Below are 21978 nucleotides of genomic sequence, written 5' to 3' on the forward strand. Positions count from 1 at the left end.
TTCTGCAGCCTCTTCCATTTCACAATACTAAGACTTGGTCACTGTTCGATTTCTAGGCACTGTTTGGACAGTGCACATTTAATTTCACAACTATGATCTCTGATAAAGTGTGGCGGAACAAGTATTCAAACTCACATCTGTCGTCTGAATTGATTTTCACAACCAGGTCCTCACTCTTTCAGCTACCAAGGGCCGTGTTGAGTCTACACTCAACTGATGGAACACTGCTCTCTCGACTCCAGTCGATTTCAGCAACGCCATCAACTGCTGTTGTTTATGCTGACCCTTGTGTTGTGCTGGCAGTTAACATGGGTTAAGAATAATTGGAAAAAAAATAATAATAAATAGTTCCTGCCAATTAAAGGCATCTTGTGGAAGCAAAGGGAATAATGATATCAATGTAGTTTAGAAGGCCTAATTAGCCCCAGTTACCAGGAGTAGAGCGACAAGCCCTCAGGGCACTGACCTGCAAGTAAAACCCATTTAAGCAAGAAGTAGGTGCTGGTCTCATTAATTACAGTGGAGAAATCCGCTCCCATGAACCAGTGGCGGCGAGAACCAGCCAACCATGTAAGCTCTTAACACTGTGAAAACTCAGCAGCTCGAAGGGAATGCTGATGTGACAGTTTGAGCGGCGAGCAGTGGCGGACTGGTCTTAGAGAGGAGCGCTGTACACACAAACAGGAGCCTAGAGGCACTGGCAGGCCATGTGCCAGCTGACTCTCTGAGAGTAGTGAATAGCCTGGCCTGTGGAAGGCAGTTTAGCGCCCAGGGAGTGGTCACTGAGAAGGAGAGAGAAAGAGAGAGAGAGAGAGACAATTTGCACATTTGGGCTAAAGAGCGAAGTCAAGTTTTTAGCTCCTCTCTGACCTGCCTTTTTCTCCTGTGGATATACATACACACATCAATATATATATATATATATATATATATATATATATATATATATATATAATTTAAAAAAACGGCTGCAGCAACAGAAAAAAAAGCTGCACTCCTTTGCTTCATTCTGACTGCTCAACTGTTTTGAAAACAGCATGCCATAAACATTCGTTAGCACTGGGTAAGGACTTAGCATTTCATCATAAACAGGTATGAAAGCAGTGGACTGGAGATTGTGTGCATATACGCAGTGAGCGCCAGCTCCGAGTGACGTGGGCCACAGTGCTGTATAATTCAATGTGCCTTCCTGATAGCTCACTACATCGCAAGCAAAGCCACAAAACACGGCTTGTTAAATTTTAAACAGTACACGAGGCGGAAATAAACCAACACATAAAACAATGTGGCACAGCGACTGACAGAACGCGATAAATCTCATCTACTCTCTGCGGGCCTAATGGATGTTTTAAAGGGATAGCGAGGGCTATAAAAACACTGTCCTTTTTATAGCCCTTTTAAAAAAAGAAAGATAGGAAGCAAATAGTTATCACCGTCCCTTTAACAGCAAATCATGCCCTCATCACTGTAAACAATGATGGTTGCTTGGGGGTGTTTATCAAGTAGCTGAAGGCAAATTCTTTTGGAACAGCTCGGTATGCTACAGGTTGAGTTAAGTTAAACCATACAACTTAATTAAAGAAGGAGTAAACGAACATTACAAACGTTTTCACAGACATACTACTTGTAGCATCTGGTTACTATGAGACATTTGTCCAACATAAGCTATTTTATGCAGACAAATGACACTTTTGCTGTCACTGAGCCTGGCTAGTGCACCACCAACCAGGTTAAAGAGCCCAACGCTGTCAGCTTGGCGGACCCGGGTATGGAACTCACAACCATATTCAACCATGATCAATAACCCAGCGCTCTGTGTTTCACCTCTAAAACGCTACTGCTTGTTTACTGTGTCCTACTGTTATGTATAGCCCAGAAACACTGTCTTGATCTACTTTGACAGACTAATGGTTAGAGGAGTACATGAAACTGTTACTGGATCTTTGGTCTTTACAAGCTCTTCTCTCAGAGTGGTATCGGTAAGGATTACACAGAATTTTCAGAAGCCCCCCTTATAGTAAGCTAGTTCAGAAAAGCCATCAGACTCTGCCCATTAATCCTGTCCTCAGGTCTGGAGGTGGGTTGGCTCCTTGCTGGTCCCATAAACCTAAGCTTGAGAAGAGAAGGAATTATCAGCCCAAACTCGTGGCACACAGCTTGAAGAATAAGGAAAGACAGGAGCCCGCTGTATGATGGCCCAGTCAGATCTTTTAATGACCTCACCTCAGAAGGAGAGGAAAAGTTGGAATTGTTTAGAACTTTAGGGCAGCAGAATTGAGACATATTGCCTGCCTGAATGAAGGCTGAGAGAAAGCACAAAAGAAAAATGGCTTCAGTTCTGGAAGTCTGCCAGAGGAGAGTCAGTTAAAAGCCAAACATTCTGCAGTAGTAATAAATGCCTTCACTTTCTGATTACTTTCTTTCCCCTTCCTCTCTCCTCCTCTGGCTCGGCACTCCCTCAAGCGCCGGACCGAGCGCTCCAGCAGGCCACGCCGCTGTGAGCTCTTAACCACTGTGTTTTTTAGCACCCTGTTGACAAGCTGGCGCCAACAACAAGTCATAAATTCTGCTGGTCATGGAGCTCCTCAGAGCCCCACAATAAAGCTCCGCTCTCTGAGGCCAGATTCTAACCTTTTCAACAGCCACAGGTAAAAGGCTAAAGGCAGACATCACCATTCACAGGGGAGTATTTCACAAACAACAGTGGGTCAGAGTAGGTTGCTTTCTTTGACACAAAGCCTTTGCAAAAATGAGCTAATGGTTAACGAGATTCTCCATTCTGGACCTCGCTTAATCAGAGTCTAGGGAACGATCTCAGTGCGGTTCCACCATGGCTGTAACTATGAGAACACCAAGGTCTGAACAATGATCGTTACAGAAGGTTTTTTTAATCACGTTTCTTCAGTCATGAAATCCAAAGTGGACACAGCAACGTCCTGATAATGCAGCGGCCTACTATTCAGAAATGTTGCATCCCAAGATTGTCCAATTAGCCAAGTCTGGCAGCTAAGTCTGCATGCTGACCCACTGGTCACTATGTTTAGCTCTGAATGATATGCCATGCTAAGTAGAATGACGCAGACTTGTTGAGGTGTACAAGTATGCAACACACATACTGTAGGCTAATATACAATATAACTATGGTAAATATGTGAGTGTTCTACTTGCAGCAGTTGTTGTGTTGTCTAAACTTCACTATGCTAGTGAGCAAATGAGAACAGATGAGAATGACTGATGTTGTATTGTAGGGTCTACTCAGAAAATACTACAACAAGCATGAGAACTAAGTTGTTAACTAAGACACTGATGCTGTAATATCATGAAACAGATTTCAGAAATCAACAGGTATATTAGTTTTAATTATAATAGAAACCTACTACTGTTCCTGTTTGCTAGAGATACCTTTTGTAACCTCTTAAACAGTCTTAAACAGGCCCACCGGCAGCCCAAAGCTTTTATAAACTTCTATTACTAAAGAATATTAGTACATAGTTTGTACAGAACTGCATTTTAAGTCAGCAGTTTCAGAATAATATGCCTTGTGTGTATTAAGCCCTCCTGCATTGAAGGGTTAAATGTACAACAATCAGTGTGGACTGGTGAGACAGAAGGTAAGACAGAAAAAAGAAAAGCACACAGACACTGACACACATGCACATTTTAAAGAGAGAGAGAGAGTTGGGAAGGGAGGGAAATGTAAACCATTGTAAATTCACATAAACTAAAATATGACTATTAAAAACACGAACCTGTCAACTGCTTTAGTTTATAGACCTCAATGTGTATTTTCAGCTGGCAAATAAATCATACTTACCTGCTACAACTTAGTCACCACACTCTGACTGCTGCTGGCACAGTGTCACAGCACATATGCGAACTTACTCACGTATATTTACTTTGCGATTATGTAACTTTATATAGTTATACATATTACAACCCTTATATGGCATATTTGGTTGTAGTTGTGTCTTCTTGCAATGCAATGGTAATGTTAACTCTATTCCTATACATTTCAGCACCTGTACAAGTATATTCATTTAGGTTTATTAAACCTAAAATATAAATGTATTAACCATTATGTATTTAGATATCTCCACTTATTCAGTCTGCAATAACTCTGCCTATTCACATTAGATTTATAAGGAGTGCTTTGGCCTAGACTGCATTCTGAATGAGGCACAATACAACAGCCAATCAGAATCTGAGTTAATTTACATATTGTTGCTGTCACGCAAAACCTTTTGCCTCTAAGATGCTAACTTTACAGCAGAATAAAACTTCCAAACTTTCCAAAAGACGCTAATGTAAAAAATCTATTCTACGGCATTCTGGAGCACTTTTATTGATCCGTTCATCATGACAGGTTTCATTCACACAGCAGGTGAAACGGTTCGATCCTCTCACCATCTCTGTTTTTTTTTTATGTGATCTATATTCGACATTTGTCTAATCAGTTCACACTCCTAAACGGATGCACATGCTTAAAAGAGTAACGCTTCATCAGTTCATCGCTTCATCTTCGCCAGCATCACAGAAGCTATCAAGACGTTCCAATGGTTGGCAGCTTGGCAGGCTGAGCATGCTTGCTGTAAACAGGGCACATTTATTCATTGATTTGCATCCCTGGTTTCTTTAAACTTCTTTTTTAAGCTTCTTATTTTGCTTTGACACTGCAGCAGCCACATCTTCCTGTGGGCGCGTTCGGCCATTTCTTTAGGATTCTTTTCAAAAATGGATGTGATGTGATTGTGATGTGATGTGTCCCTTCTAATTTAGTTTGAACAGAGACATCACCTCAAATATCTGTTATCTTGCTCTCCCTCACTGTTGTCATCCATTTCCCTTTCTCCTTAACGAATGTCGAGTTGGATTAATGTAAAAGACGAAAGTCACATGAATTCCGATCAGGCTGTCTGGAGTCGCAGTGCTGCGTATTAGAGATGTATTCGGATTGCAATACCACATATGAAAGTGGCCCAAATCGGAACTGAATGTAAATTGAAGGTGTTTTTGACGTTTAAACTGCCACAAATGACAAAAAAAATTTGGGCCACTTTTACCTGCTGCGTGAACGTAGCCTTTGATAAAATGCAAAAAAACAACTGGCTTGACAGCAGTAATATTGGTCTGGATCTTAAAGATAAAACACAACTTACTCCGTTGAATTGTGAGAGACAAAGGTTGAAAATGTTGACGAAAATAATGAATTTCAACTGTTTTGTTACATCGTTTTAAGTGGAAGTTATAAGACAGAAATAAATAATGGTATAAAAGAGAATATGGGCTCTTTAAACCACCACAGGAATGAGGTGTTGAAAAGAAGATTTGTGTGCATACAGCTGACAGCTGGTATCCTGAACTTTTTTAACTGTGAGATTTTGATCCTCTTTACAGACCTAGTTTCTGCTGCAGGAGATTAGATCATACATACTAATGTATGCAAAAAAGTCACAAAATCAGTCCACCATGCTTCTGCGGCCAGACGATGGTGGTGTTTTCCCTACAGCCAATGAGCTGAAAACAAGTTGGCCACATCAGAGGTAACAGGAAACCCAAGGGAACGCTGTAAAAAACAGTTGCGGTTTTCTGAGCAAGGCTTGTGGTCTGGGCTGTTTGTATTTTGCCCTTGAGTTAAAGACAGAGTACAAACTGTTTTTCAGCTCGCAGATGTAAACACAAACACATCGTTGGGCATCAGAACGCCTCATCTCTTCCTCATCCAAATACATTAAATGCCAATATCACCATTATTACCCTAAATAGCCTTTTCTTATCCACACTTAATGTTGAACATTTACAGCAGAGAGCTTCTTAAATGTTCCATTAGCTCCGGTAAAATTACTGCATCCCTCAGAGAGGCAGAACACACGCAGCCTAATCTGGCCGCTGCCATGAAGTAATATGGTGCACTTGTTTGACCGTCACAGGGGTCTGAATGCTGCAGATTGGTGACAGCGCTTCAATCCTCCCGCGCCCACACTGCCGCTTTGTTGGGGGAGGATGTGGGCGAGCAGAGCCTGTCGTTAAGAAGGGTTCTGCTCCTGCACCTCAGCCACCGCAGCATCAACCTCCACATCCATTTCTCTCTTAGACACAGTCGCCCTCGCTCTCCTTCACCGACACTCTCTGAAGTAGATTGATGTGGCCGAGCAACTCCGCTGGCACTGTGTTCCGGCCAAACAAATGGCAGGGTAAATGAGTTTTTTTTTTTTTTTACAGGAGAGGCGTGCAGCTGGGGCCAGGGGTGTTAACAGGAAGTGGAGCGCCGAGAGGTCAATGTAATTACACCGAACCTGAGCCACCGACGTCGGCAGCACTTTGCATTAAGCCACTAATAAACACTTCTCCAACGGCAAGAGGAACGGCAGAGAAAAGTTAATTTGTGCCTCTTTTCAGCTGCAAAATGAGCTGCGGCTGGAAAAACCTTAGGCTGTGCAGGGATATCAGAAGAGTCAGTGTTAATTATAGCTGCACAAACCCTCATACATTTTGAAAAGGTTGCCAATCTTGTCCTATTGTTCAGACTCAAAGTGCTTTTTTTATTATCTTCAGGATAAAGTGAAAACAGACCGAAGAACAGAAAGGAAAACCTCTCATGGTCCACCTTTAGAAGATCAAATCTAACTTCTTCTTTTTTTCACAGGACATTTACATAAAACAAGATTGTAGATGCCTACTGAGTTCCATGAATAAGCTCCTTCCACCGACACAGGTGTGCAAATGCCTACCCTTGTCTAGGGATGCTCTGGAGCAGCCACACACAAGCCTAGAGTCAATCTATCCAGCAATTAGCACTGACCTTAAGCTTGTGTGTGACTGCTCTAGACCATCCCAATATAAGGGTATAACACCTGTGTCAGTTGTGGGTGCACTACTACTGAGTTCCCAAACGAGAAGTGGTGTCTACAAACCTTTGGACACATAATGTGTGTTAGTGTAATTACATTTATTTAAGGTGATTTCAAATCATTTCTACTGGTCCAATCATCATGAAATGCTCAGAGGGGACATTCACATAAAACAAGACTGTTAAGAAGCCTCTTCCACCAACGATACTGCAGTAGACCATACTTTCTGTTGGGATGAAAGTGGACACCTGTCCAAAAACAAAGGTATTAAAAAGGAGTCTGAGCCCCTCTGTTGCAGTAGATATTCTATGCGAAAGCATTTCCACTATATTTTGAAACCTTGCTATGAGGATTTGATTGGATTATCACAGGTCAAGAACTGATGATAGATGATGAGTTCTGGATCTCAAATGCCTACCCAACTTATCCCAACTGTACTGGATAGAGCTTCTTTACTCCGTAGCCCAATGCTGAGGGATTCTGTACCAATCTATCCAGCACTTAGCACTGGGCAAGGTGACCTTAGACTTGTATGTGGCTGCTCCACAGTATCCAAAAATGTGTGTGCATTTGAATACCTCTGGCAGCCTGCTATGAGGACTTGATTGGATTCAGCCACAAGAGCTTTAATGAGGTCAGGTACTGATGTTGAATGATTAGTTCTGGATCACAAACACCACACTTGCTCATCCCAAAGGTACTGGAGAGAGTGCAGTTCCACTGCTCCACAGCCCAGTGCAGGGGGATTTTATAACCCTCTAGTCAACACTTGCTGATGAATTTAGTAATAAGAAGAGCTGTCCAAAGATTATTGAGTACATAGTCCGAAATATACTAAGTATATATATATTTTATATTAAGTATATATATATATATATATATTCCTAGTCTCTCTCTCTCTTTTTCTACACACACACACACACACACACACACACACATATATATATATATAAATATTGGTGAAGATATTTTATTTAAAGAGATTTCAAACCATTTCTACTGATCTATTCATCATAAAATGTTCACTTCAGGACAGCTGAGTTTTCAAAGTATGCTGAGAAAGAGTGCAATTTCCAGGAGACTACAATTCATAAGACAATAATTATGTTTCAGAATCTCATAGTTTAAAGAAATAAAAGAACCTGTTCTGTTTTAAGTGCTTCTAAATGAACTGCTATGGAACCTAAAGCACTTCTGAATCACTCTCTAAACACGTCGATGATTGACAGTTACAAAACTTTAAGTAGATAGCAACAGACCAAAGGAAGCCTCCCACTCCCTTTCTTATGACTAGATTATTCTCCAGAGCAAAGCTTGGAATCTGAGCTTGACTGAATTTGACAAGAAAAAGGCTGCTGTTGTTCATTATAAAAAGTGTAGCAAGGAGGAAAATGCAGCTTATGCAGGCAAAAGAGTGACATATAAAAGGAAACAACTACCCTTGAGAAACACAGAGTGCATGCCCCTGTAATACACAAGTAACAGTCTATTAAACAGAGACTATATAGCGCATTAACATATCAACGGTGTGACATTCCCGAGCCTATCAGACCTCCACTAGCCTACATTATTCTGAAGCAGAATGACTGTATTAACCCTGGTTCTGACATGGCAGTTTTGCGAGGTGTGTGTGTGTTGTGCAGGTAAGCGTGCATGCTAACTGGCTGTGTGCTGAGTTTGGCAGAAATCAAAGAGAGGGCTTAAGGACATGCTTCCCCTGGACTGCCCTTGAAGACTGCTGTGATTTTTCTTTCCTGCTGAGTTTTAAATAAGCCTGGCTACTCTAACTTCCTCTCCTGCTCTTACCTCCCCCCACCAGCCCAATCCATGCTACACTCCTTAAAAATAAAGCTGGCACAAGGTTATATGGAGTAATGCCATGGTAGAAACAATTCTGGTTTCCTAAAGAACCAATCATGTCAGTATTTATCAAGCTTAAATTTAATCCCTGCAAGTAATACAGTAATGCTGTTTCTTTCATTGTTACGTTTTGATTGGTGTCAAAAATGTTAAATTACGAAATGTCCAATGTAAAATGATCCAGATTTGGGTTTCTCTGTGGTATGTAGGTAGATGCAGCATAGCAAGCTCTCTCAATGGTTAGGTCTTCAGGAGCAGAACAGAACAGAAGCCTCTAATGCAACAAACACCCAATGTAAAAAGTGAAAAGTAAGGCCAACTATTTGAAAAAACAAATCATCATTAAGGGACTCTTGGAAATCTCATGTCACTGACTGTGCAAATGAGTCAGGACAAACTGGACACACATGGACAGATTAGAAATGTAGAATAGCTCTATGCCTAGATCAAGAATGCTGTGGTATTTTCTATTAATATCATTAATTAATAATTAATAAGTCTTTTCTGCACTAATAAAATGGTGACACTTCATGACTGATTCTTGTATTTACAGGAAATAGCCGATATAAAGGGTGTTTTATAGTGATATAACGAACATGAAGCGTTTGCCATGTGTGGCATGAAAGCTGAAAGGTCACCTTAAAACAGTGCTGCAGTTCCACTTCTTGCACATGTTTAAAGCAGAACAGAAAAGCTGGGGAATAACTTCAGCCTCATTGATGCAGCTGTGTTTAGGTACAATGCCATACACCAACACATTCTGGATCTGATGGCGGAAATGTTATACTGAGGTTATATGACAAGATGTCAAAAACATATCAATAAAAGTCTGTATGAGCACAAGCAAATGAGCATCATCACAAAAGTATTTCTCCCATGCTTTTTGAATGAATTTAAAATGTTTTGGTCCAAACTCAAAGCCTAGCAGCTCTAGCAGTTATAGTTCACTACTAAATAACACTAGAAGATTCCTTTGTAGGACCATCCATTAAAAGGTTCTTTAAGAAGCCTAAAAAGTGGTGTGACCATCACTTAACAAGTGTGGGTGCATTTGAGACTGTATGTAGACGGAAGCAAAACCCACCTGCTGACTAATCACAGACTCAGAGCACAATTCATGCCCCGATATACAGAGTCTCTTTCTCAGTTTATTACTTCCTCTATATGAGATTCTATCTCCCACTTACACACACACACACACACAGATTAACTCTTTGCCTCTTTCCTTCAGCAATATGCTACCCAGCTACACACCGCTGATAAAGCATCCTTTGCTACCCTCTGCTAAATTGAGCTCCACTTTCGTCCCCAGCTCGGTCGGCCAGTGGGGCCAGCCTGATTGAAAGCACAGATAAAATACATAGAGCCTGTCAGGCAGGGGAGCTCTCCTTTCCTGCCTCAGATTTCTCTCCTAATGACAGATGTATTCGGTTATTCTGGAATGGAGGAGACTACAAGCCTGTGTCATAACTCTGCCGTGTGAAAGAGGGCCATTCATTCTTTAAACAGAGTCACTGTCACCCAAAGCCTTCAGTTCATGGTAAAATCAAGCACTTTCTCTCAACAACGTTCCACACTGAGGTTATTTCAACACATGGGTACACATGGGCCTCATGGGTACACATGGGTTCACACAGCTTAATAGGCAGAGGGGTAGTTTGGATTCTGTTATGGTTGCAGAGTGTGCAGGTTTAGGTACGGCAGCTATACTCACTGTTCTGTTTTGTAGCTTGAGCACCTAGCCAGTGGAATTTTTAGCACCCGGTCGTTCAGCCCCACAAAAAGAGTCCTGTCGCCATGGAGAATCTGCAGACTTAAGATTGGCTCCCTTATGCCAGGAGGGTGGAGCTGCATCTCCTCCAAATAACAGCCTTGTAGAGTCTTATTGGTGGTGGCCAGAGCTTTCAGAATGGTCCCATACTCTGTATTGACAAAAGATTAAAGATTGAAAAATGATCAGAAATACAACGACAGTTTAGATACGACTGCATTATCTGATTAATATTTACAAGATATATACATGGTCATAGATAAACTAAAATATTGAATGTGTTTAAGGTCCAAAAATGTTCTAATGCAATAATGTCAATTCAAATTCGTTTTTGGTCCTCCATCTCACAGAACAGATGTGCTTCTATTTATTTTATTTTTTTTTTCATTTTTTCAGTCCATGCCATCTGTCAAAGCATGAACCTTTGCATATCCTTCCCTAGCACACAAGAGTAAAGTGTAAATGCAACAGAGTTCCAGTCAAATCACACTTAATGAAAATCTGGACACCACTGTTCAATATGCTACATTTAAAAAAAAAATGTTAAATAAATATTCCAATACACAGTAATTGTACATTAAAACATGTCCATGTAGTGTAATGGGTGACAACTTTAACCTCTCCATGGCAAACTAGGGTTGAATTCTCCAGCAAAGCAAGCCCACCATGCTACAAAAAGTCTCTTATCAGGACTTCTAACACCACATTTCCCTACATGAGTAACCTGCTTCAAATGCAAGTCGCTCTAGATATGTGTGACAGCAATATGCCATAAATGTAAGTGTATGTTCTTGTAAACAAAGCCTTGTAATGTGTAATTTGTTACCTAAGCCTTATAATTTGACCAGTGGTGACTAAACCTATGGCAAAAACCTATGCTTATAATTAAACCATATAAGCGCAGTACTACAGTGCAGCTGCAGCACCGCATTAATGATTCTCTGACACCAAAAGTGGTGCAAATGTGTGATTTTAACTTCAGGGCTTTAAAAAGGTTTAAACTGCAGAAAAAAAGTGTAAAAAGATCCACCTATTTTCACCTGGAGTAGTATTACAGGCAGTGTGGCTTGTACGCTTAATCACCCTTCACTTCTATGAAGTCTGATTTGAATTTAGGGTGCACACTAAAGAAACTAAAGTTTTAAAAGAATCTTTACATCACGTGATTGTTCCTTAGACCCTTAAAAGGTTTTTCACACTCAACATCTCTATTATAAACATGGTTCTTAATGAAACCAAAAGATGGCATCGCTCAAAGAACCATTTGAAAAACCTTTATTTTTAAGAGTGTAAAGTAAACATTTGCCACTGCTGGCTGGCTTAGCCATCCTGGCCTGTGAGTTTGGTCACCTGTGCCGATGTACATGACATGATGCAGTGTGTCTTGGCCCTGCACGATGTCCACCACCAGCTTGGAGAATCGCACACTGTCCTGCCACACCAGTGGGTCCACAGACACAGGTTGAACCACATCGTTCATGAGGTACAGCCGTTGTGCGTCCTGCAGGCTTCGCTCAGTGAGGCCCTCATTGGGCCCCTCATCTTCAATAGTGCCGCACTGAAAGATATTTTAAAGTGATTAAGATATCAGGTAAAGCACAGATCTCTATAAATCTTGGATGAGACAATGCTACTGCATTGCAATGTACTGCAAACTGTTGTGCAAAATCTCCTTCTATCTCCAAAACGGCAACTTTACAGCAGGAGAAAAAAAACTTAACTTTCAATGGAAGTCAATGTTGAAAGATTTTATTCCATGTCATTTGAAAGCATTTTTATTGATCCATTCATTATGAAATTGTAACACAATATAAAGACCGACTGCTACATTCAAATTAAACCAACAGGTGAATAATTACAAAAACAGAGATACAAGGTTGTTGCATAACAGCAACGATGTATCGTAGTAATTTGAAAATAACCCATCATTTTTGCTATTTTTTTTTGCACTCGCAGTTTTGTTAAAGGGCCAGGGTGATGTAATGTTTCCCAGTGTAGCTCATAGCTCTGGATCTGCACCAAGGCAAGCAGAGAACAGAAGGTAAAACGAAGGGAAGGTGAGTAGAGTACCTGGAAGTTAGGGATGGGATTGGGGGTGGGCAGCCAGGTGGAGCGTGGGTTCTCCTGGGAGCGGAATGGCCCGTTGAATGCACGCGTGATGGCACTGAGGTTGTACGCACAAACTGCAGAGGCAGCAATACTGTTCCTGCATAGTCAACAAAGAAAGAGACAAAGTGGGTGGAAAAGGGAGAGAGAGAGAGAGAGAGAGAGAGAGAGAGAGAGAGAAATAAAGAAAAAATGGGGGTCAAAGCAGAGGCAATATGACAATAATGTAACAGAGGCGCAGATCAGATGATCCATGGAGAGCAACCATGCCGTTCCCCATAGGCCAGCTAAGAATCCTGTTAAAAGTAAACTTTTCTGCAGGACTTAAGCTGAGATGGTGTACCAGCAGTGCCTATCTAAGCCTTCAGGCTTAATCATGCTGCTTTCGATGCTGGCAGCGCCTTAAAACACTGAGCTGCGGGTGAGATTCGTGGAGAATGCTGCTGGAATGAGCCACATGGAGCCAAAATCTGTTTTACTTGCTCCCACACATTGAGAAAAATACACAGGCGCTCACACTGTGAAATGACTGCTGATGCTCACCGCTGCTGTTATGTAAATGCCACCGAAACTAGCACAAGCCTCTGCTCTTTGCTAACAATGTCATCCTTGCAATCAACTGCTCTGCAGGCACATAGTGTGGATAATGACTTTCTGAACTTGTGCTTAGAGCATTGTTCCTCAGACATTAGCCCAGAGGTGATGACGTCTGCTAACACAACATGCTAAAACTACACTACATGGACAAAAGTATTGGGACACACCTCTTTTTCATTTAGTACCATTGCCACAAGTGTATACAATCAGCCACCTAGCCATGCAGTCAGCCTTTTCACATGTTAGTGGTTCTAAAGAGATCACTGAATTCCAGCGTGATACTGTAATAGGATTGCAGCCAGTCAGTTGGTGAAATTTCTTCCCTCTTAGATATTCCAGGATTAGCTGTGAGTGGTATAATTCAAAAGTGCAAGTGTTTAGGAACCACGGCAACTCAGCCACAAAATGTCAGACCATGTAAAGTTCCAGAGCGGGATCGGAGTGCTGAGGAGCATAGTGCCTAAAAGTCTCCAGCACTCTGCTAACTCAATAACCTGCTGTTTGAGCTGCAGAGAGGGACCAACTTCATTATAATGCCTTTGGATTCAGAATGGGAGGTCATAAAAGCTCCTGAAGGTGTAATGTGTAGGTGTCCAAACACTGACCAAACACTGCCCATATAGGGTATGTAGTATGTTTGCAGAGTGGGGAGCAAAACATGTTAAGAATACTAGCAATTTCAATTGATACATATGGTTAAAATATCTGTTACTGTGAAGAGTTAAGTGAGTAGAAGATGAACTGATATTCATCAGAAAGGTTTAGCAGACTCTGGAGTGGTGGTGCACCTGTACAATGTATGACCGTATGAAATATGAATTATGATGGATGAGTAAAAATAGTCTTAAAAACAAGACTTTAAAGACTTTCTGGCTACAGAAAGTGTTTACAAGCTGTGAAACGTGTTAGAGGGGGTGTTAATAAGTACAGGTCGTGCATGGTGCCCAAACTTTTGCTGTGGGGACTTTTAAATTTTTTGTTGTTTTAAAACTAAAAAAAAAAGTAATTTTGCTTAAAATATTAAAGAAATGTCCATGTTTGTCTTTCCTTTTAATAGTAACAGATATTTTGACCGGGGTGTCCAAACTTTTGCATGCCACTGCTTATATACAAGACGTGTTTCACTTTGCCCGCTGATTTCTATAAGTGAGTTAAAAAACAATTAGTCACATCCATAGCAGGTGAATGAGCAGCAGAATAAGCAGAAACTCTGCAGGACTGTAATTATTTGTGGTCGCTCCTACACCAGACTGATACCAAGCATGGTCAGAAAAACCACCACAGACAAATTAGCTGCAATAACTGCGGTCCTACCACTAGAGCCACAGACAGATGGTGCCCACGGCAGAGCTCCAGGAGACAGTCTGGCCCTGCTGCACGCTGGGGCCTGGAATGGGGGCTGTGGTTATGTAGTCTGGCGAGGCATAGACAGAAGCACCATCAGAGGCCTTAGGCCTGGCCGTGCAGCTCCGCCATGGGGACCACATGCTGAGAGTTAGAGTGCGAGGAAAAGGACACGGCCAGCAGGAGCAAGAGAGAGGAGCTCCATTGGCAATGGAGCTCAAAAGCTTGGCAAAAAGAGAAATATCAGCTATGCTGGGCCATGATGAGACATGGGCTTTCAACCAGTCAGCCCAAAGCGCGATCGCAGAGCGGCTAATGTAGCTGGAGGTGCCCTACTCTAAGCAGCCGCTGCGAACGAAACAACTGCAACTCTTTAAAGATACTTTTTTCTCTCACTCTTTTATCTTGGACAGTTTTGGGCTCTTGAGAGTTGAATGTGGTTTTCCTAGAAAGCGGGTTGTTTTGAAAACACTGATTCATCATAGAGGTTGAATGGCCATTAAATCCAGCCTTAGAAAAAGCATAAAACAGCTCAACCAAAAATGCTGCCTGCTCTTGTCCACAAAGCTTCAGACTTCTGAGAGACATGTTGATCATGTCCCCTCCGATATAGCCGAAAAGTAGTGTTAATCACCCCTCTTTCATCATTAGAGGAGTAGTAGAGAAAGAGGATGAGCAGCAAAAGCAGGCTGCCTCTTGCAGTAACAGACGAGCGAGCCACAGTTCAGAGAGCAGGAAGGATTACTTTAACCGCTCCACTCCATTGATTTAATGCTGGGGGTGGGCCTGCGTCCCAGTGATTCAGAGCTACCAACTGTGATGTTCGGCAAGTGTTGCCTAATTCAGGTTTGTGTATGTGTGTGTTTGTAGTAGGAGAGACTTCAATGCTGCCTTAACAGGAAAATTTACCATTTTCTCAAAATTACAGCATAATTACTTACACATGACCTTGAATAGAAAACTGAATTCTGTGGCATAGTTGAATAATTAAAGATGGGTACATAGAAGGGACAAAACCTGAACCGTAAACACAGCTGTCTCCTCCTTCAAAAGAAAATCCTTTATAATTAAACAGGGTGGTAAAACGGACCAATTCCAAAACCCCAAAACTGGTACGTAACAGTCTTGACTTGTTATATTAACACTCCCAAAATTTACACAACCCCAGCCCTCTAGTGAACGTGTGTCAAATCTGGAAAATGATAACGCAACAACGACTTCAGGAGAGTATGGTGTTGCTGATACTGAAGATCAGCACATCACCTCCAGACTAGTTATGCGAATACAGGTTGCCACAGGAACCAGGCCTCATGACCGTGGCTTTTGCTGTGCCAGACCTGACAAAGCAAATGCTGCAGAGGCAAATGAGAAAGCTAAAAGCTAATGCTAGCCTTTTACAGTTTCTTCTCTTAAACGTCGCTGAATCAAACTGAAACTAACCACAAATCAGAAGGGGAAGTTTTTTTTTTGTGCTTTTTTTTTTTACTGGTAAGATTGAAGAAAGTCGAACCTGGGGAAACAAGTGGGAGCAAGGCTGAAAGCTTGCTAACAGAACATGGTGCTAAGAGGAGGACAGCATTATCCAGTAAGGCTTGAGAATAGATACAGTGTTAAACTATGCTATGACATACAGGTTCTGTGATGTAAACCAGCTGATAAAAGCAGAGCTCATTGTTTTCTTTCCCACAAACCCACCATAAAAGCAAAAATCTGTGTGTTTCATTCTGAGGCAGAATAACAGGGTTGTAAATAGGCTTGTAAAACTGTATCTAAGCATTTTTCATCCAATCAAAGTCATTAACGAACAACTTAAAATACTGAATAAGTGAATTAGTTGGCACATGTAAGATGATGGTGATACTGATGGTTTATCCATTCTAAAGAAACATATAGAGTCCATAGTGGTTGTTTCTGTATGGCAAAATAGAAACCCACCACAGTTTACCACAGTTTACCGTCAATGTAACTTACAAAAACTCACTGTGACTCTGGCTTCCCATCACCATCACTGTAAAGTCCTCTCTATAGTGCAACATTTCAGTGCTAACTTCTCAAAGACAGACATATGTATATTAAAACAACGTGTAGAACTTCCTTCTACTGCATTTCTACATTTTGCTGATTTCCTATTTCAAGTCAAATTCAAAGTCAAACGTCACTGTTAAAGCAAATGCTGTGTTAATGAACATAGCAGCACTGCACCTTCTATAAGACAAATTGCAATGGCCAGCACCAGGTCGGTTAGAAGGGGAACCCAGCCTGTATAAAATGCCCATTGCGCCCACCGTGTGCCAGCCAGTCAGCCAGAAAGGAGGAAGTGCCCTTAGCTCACCTACTCCACCATGGCCCAGTCTCACACATGCTCAGTACAGCGCTCAGCATATGGGAGTGAAGTCATCCTACTGTGAGCGCAGATGACTACCTGGAGGTTGTCTGAGAGTCACATACACTGTGTTCCTATCCAGGTAAAGTGGTTTACAGTATTTGCATTTTGTTTAGGTCGTGGTGACTCAGCACGGTGTGAGGCAAAACGAGGGCACTGTGAAGCACACTGTACACCTGCTTGTGACTGTATGTACTTTGTCTATGAGGGCTTGGTGCTAAAAGCAGAACTCTTTTAGAAAGGGAGGGGGGATGGGGTGACAAAAAGGGGGGGAAATACATTATGTCTGATGGCTCAACCTCAGTGAATACTTGCATCGCAGCAGGAGCAAAACAGCCCATTCAGCAACCTTCTGATGCACGGACCCAGGGAGGATTAGCCAGGAATATTAATATTGCGTAACAGTGAGTCATGGCGGTGGCTCTACGTCAATTGTGTAGCGAGCGTTAAGACAAAAAGTTCACAAAGGACACTTCCAGAGGAGTCGTCGATTTAGCATTCCTCTCAGCTGCCATGCAATGCCAAATACGAGAAAACAGCTCCCTTTAAGAGCACTACAGCAGCATGAGTGCTGCGTGTCATGGCAGGGGAATGAGCTAAGAGCACAGAGCTCGCCACGGGGGGCAAAAATCTCATTTCAAGGTGCATTTTGTCTTAATATATTACAGTAAACGAACAGGATATGCGTGCTTTCGCAAAATCCACCCATGAAACGGCAACGCTTGAGATAGAGGAGCTAAGCTGGGAGTTGACACCCACACATCTGTTTTCCAAAGAAGTTTGTTCCTCAGCATATTAACTGCCACGAGCTCTGTTTTCCACTTCTGAATGTGAGCGTGATTGGCAGACATGACAGAGGTACCTTAAGCTGCTCTTCAGAAATAAGGCACGGGAACAAGATTTCAAGCTTGAAGAAAGTCTTCTCGCTTTATTTATGTTCTGAGAACTGTATGAGCAACTGTTTTAGGACAAACAAGCATGCTGCTGAGGGTGGAGGGTGATGTAGTGTTTGGGCTTGGTGACACTGTATGATAAGCATTGTTCATGGCCTTGTAGGATGCATTTATGAAGTGGAGCTTAGTGCTGCAGGGGGGAGAAGGCTCAAGCTCATTATGAGTGGCTGCAGTGCTTACAGACCTTTAGGCACTAATTCACTGCAAGAATGCACTAACACTGCCAACTCCGTCCCTAACACTTGGGAGAGCTGCTTCTTCCCATCCCCTCGTTCCCTCTCATACTCGCTTCCCTCCTCAGTCTCTCTCTCTCTCTCTCTCTCTCTCTCTCTCTCTCTTTCTCTGCAGTCCATTTTACAACCTCAAATTCCAGAAGGCCACGCAGAAGGTGTTCAATTTACCACAGACAGATGGAGACACTGTCCTTTCGATTGCATTACGAAATTGCATACTTGCTGGGTTGAGAGAGCGAGACAGAAAGAGATGGAGAGAGCGAGACAGAGAAAGAGAGATGCTCTTTCCATTAGCCTCTTAATTAGAAGGTCAAATGGCACAGAGGCACAGTCCTCTTTAAGGGAAGCTCTCCAAGGCATTCTTCATGTTCTCCATCGCTCCTGCATCTAAGGAACAAGCGCTTTAGCTGCTGCGGTTGCTCCCTAGCCTTGTATACAAAGCCTGGCAGAACCAACAGAGTCAAGAGCTTAAGCAATGCTTCTTCATGTGATCTATTGAAGAAGATGATGTCTCCAGGCCACAACAATAACAACACTACGCTAAAGCCACGTGGTCAGAAATCAAAGGCATGGCTTCTATGTTAAAACGTAGTCCTAAAAACTGCACAAGCAAATGGTCTCACCCTTACTGAGGCCTTACTGGCGAATGTGCTAAAGCGCATTCTTCACACTTATAAACACCCTTCAGCTCAGTGCTTGTTGACACCAGATTTCAACAAATCCTCACACTGTTAGATTCTCAACGCATTCTCAAAGCCAGGCTAAAAGAAGAGTGTAGAGTGCACTCACACATTGGTGGTGAAGATGCCGTAGATAAGGTCCTGCTCAGGCAGGTAGAAGGTGCTCTGCAGCTCGTTGTAGTAGAAGGGGATCTCTCCAGAGCGGGAGCAGTTGAGCCGGGCTTTGGTGAAGGTGGTCCAAGTGTCCTCCAGCAAAAAGCGGCCTCCGATGTCGTTCTTACACACACGGGCCACCCGCGAGTACACAGTCTTCCCACAGTCATGCTCCACAGCGTTCTCCCTCAAGAAGAAGAAGGTGAAGAGCCCAATGTCATAGGCCGAGATGAACTGAGGCTCTGAGAGACAGAAGAACAGAGAAAGAGAGAGCATGAATAAATGTTAATACAACAAATTCTGGAGGGTAAGATGATAGCATGCAAGAGAGCAGGGGATCCAAATGCATTTTTCATTTCTTTTTCTCCACAGTTGCTTTTAGGTACAAATCGCTTCTCATGTTTTTTTAGCTAAGTGCAACATCAGATATGATTTTTCCATTATGCACCATCTTTCACAGACTGAAGCAGTAGCAACTGGCACAGTTGTGTTTTTCCTTCATTTTTCAAGCTTTCTTTAAACAACTCTCAAAGCTACCTTTGAGACAAACAGTTTGTATAACCATCAACTGGGGATTGAGACGTCTGTCTCCAAGTACATTAATTTCGTGGCCAGGTTGTATACATACTTCGCCTTCATGTGTACCTATAGTTTACCGATCACTGCATGAGGCTAATAAGGCTCAATAAGGCTAAGCGACAACGGGGCAGTGCTGTACTGTGGGCTAAGACATTGTTAGCCAAATGCTACACCTCCCCCTGTCAGTCAGGCTTGCCTCCAGAGACTGGTTAAACTGTGGAAGAGCTGCTGATATCAACCTGCAAACAGCCAGGACCATAAACACAGCTGGGCCCTTTGCGGCACTTTGAAAGAACTCGGATTACTGTAGCGGCAAGAGAAGCGGGAGAAGCTTCAATAGCTATAACTGCCTTTTGATTTGATATCCGAGGCCTAATATAAAGCCTGAGCAGGTATAAGCCCCAGACAGCAGCCCACCAGTCATAGCCTGCACTGTAGGCAGATGCTACATTACTTGCCTTTCTCTGTGTCTATGCATGTAGTGCTCAGCTGGAACTGACTGGATGTAAATGAACTGAGGGTGGGAATACTATTCCTCTCATTCAGATCCTCCTGGAGATGTCTTATGTCTTGATCAATTAAAGGCCATGGAAGTATGTGTGCCAGCAGAAAACACACACACAATCTTTTTCTTACATGTTCATTTTGCATAACACAGCAGTCAGAGAGCTGTGGTGAATACCAATTGAGCCATCCACGGCTCGTAGTAATTACTACTGGGGGGTAGGGCAATGTTGCATGAATTAACTGACCATGTGCTGCAGTTTGAGCAGGCAGGTACTGGCAGGGTTTGTGTGTGTGTGTGTGTGTGTGTGTGTGTGTGTGTGTGTGTGTGGAGGTTGGAGGCCTTGTTTATGTGTGAATGCCGTGTATGTGTACATGCATGTGTATGACTGTGTAGCTGCGTGGGAGGGAATATGACAAACAGTATTTCTCTACTTCCCTGCTGAAAGTAAACAGATTGCCTCATTTCCAGACTGCAGCGCCACCGGGGTCCCTGAGTGTATGTATTTCAGCACACGCCAGGGCCGAGGGATAGCACTAAGCTGGCTGGTGAATTAAGGGCTCTGATTAGCTTCAGAGAGGAAGAAAAAAACACAACTAGCAGCTTCACAGGTAGCACTGACATCAGTGATCATAAGAGATTTTGGAGCCAACACCCAGCTCGTATTCCAGGCCCATCCCATATCAGGCGCGTATTAAAAAGCAGTCAGTCAACACCTTATGGGATCACAGTCCAATAATGGACCAGATGGATTTGATTCAGGACCCCTGAGGTCTGTGACGTCCTTCCCTGACCCCCACCGGAGCAGGCTTATGACTAGAAATGAGATTTTAATTCACACTTTATATCCGAAGAGGCCCCTTCGCTGTGCATCCCACCAGCTCGGTGAATAAGTAGTTGCATTTACATTGGGCGAGAGAGGCGCGGAGTATATAGCAGACAGAGGGAATTATCGGGCGGGATATGCACTGCGACACACGCCTGGAGGATTCCTGTTCAGGCTGGAGGCTGAGACTATTGTGTCTAGGGCTGTGTATGCATCTATATTTAATGTTCACAGCCATGGCTGTAAATAAAACTATACATTCACAGATACATGTAGCATATAGCAGAAGCTGCTGTGATCATGCTTACATACATTATATGGACAAAAGTATGTGCTCTAGGGAAGGCTTTTGACTAGATTTTGTAGCATTGCTGTGAGGATTTGATTGCACTCAGCAACAAGATCACCACCCTGCCTCATCCGCAACTCCCCAAAAGTATTGGATGTAGCACCATCATTCCACAGAACACAGTTCCACTGCTCCACAGCTCAATGCTGGGGGGCTTATTACCCCTCAAGCCCATGGCTGCCATTAAGCATATTGCCAATAGGGTAATGTTTCTTTGCTACAGAGAATCCTATTCTTGGCAGAATTAGAACTAGGGACTAGACACGCTATGTGTGTGTGTGTTTCAGTATCAGCATTGGATGCTACTCAAAGTAGCTAAATGGAAGGGGTGTCCACAAACATTTGGACTTATAGTGTATGTATGTAATCATGTTAATGAATGACTTATGAATGTGCACAACAAATAAGGAGACACCTTGCTTAATGTATACTTGATTTTAACACTTGACTATCACCTGACAGGAGAAATGGCCAGGTGTAATGGGCTAAAGGAATTATGAAATACTGACAGTGGTACAAGGATGACCTATCAAAAACTAGTGAAAGCTTATTGATATGTGAGGACAGTGAAGGGTATCTCATCTGTGAAACTAATTGAAAGACTACAATTGCTACAAAGTCTCAGGAATGGTTAACGATGATCACAGGAAGAACACTTAACATCACACATAGCTGCAGACCACTGTCCACTGTCCACTGTCAAATGCTTACAATGAGCATACAAGCATCTGCACTGGACCTTGGAGCAAAGAAAGAAGGTTGCCTGGTCCAATAAGTGTTATGCTTATTAA

At 42.5% G+C, this 21978-nt stretch overlaps 1 protein-coding gene across 5 annotated transcripts in view; it reads right to left on the reverse strand.

Annotated features, from left to right (window-relative positions):
- Positions 1–21978, reverse strand: part of sema5ba (sema domain, seven thrombospondin repeats (type 1 and type 1-like), transmembrane domain (TM) and short cytoplasmic domain, (semaphorin) 5Ba) — a 173118-nt gene that overhangs the window by 31222 nt on the left and 119918 nt on the right. For all 5 annotated transcript variants that reach the window (XR_011980028.1, XM_072686122.1, XM_072686117.1 and 2 more), the window contains 4 exons: positions 18885–19170; positions 12550–12685; positions 11830–12037; positions 10423–10630 (listed from right to left, as the gene is read on the reverse strand). Coding sequence is in view for 4 of the 5 variants with exons in the window: in XM_072686122.1 (XP_072542223.1) it covers positions 10423–10630; positions 11830–12037; positions 12550–12685; positions 18885–19170 (838 nt within the window). In the remaining variant the exon portion in view is untranslated. The remainder of the gene's footprint in view (positions 1–10422; positions 10631–11829; positions 12038–12549; positions 12686–18884; positions 19171–21978) is intronic.

Source organism: Salminus brasiliensis, chromosome 8 (genome assembly GCF_030463535.1).
Source record: "Salminus brasiliensis chromosome 8, fSalBra1.hap2, whole genome shotgun sequence".
In the NCBI taxonomy this organism is placed as follows: Eukaryota; Metazoa; Chordata; class Actinopteri; order Characiformes; family Bryconidae; genus Salminus; species Salminus brasiliensis.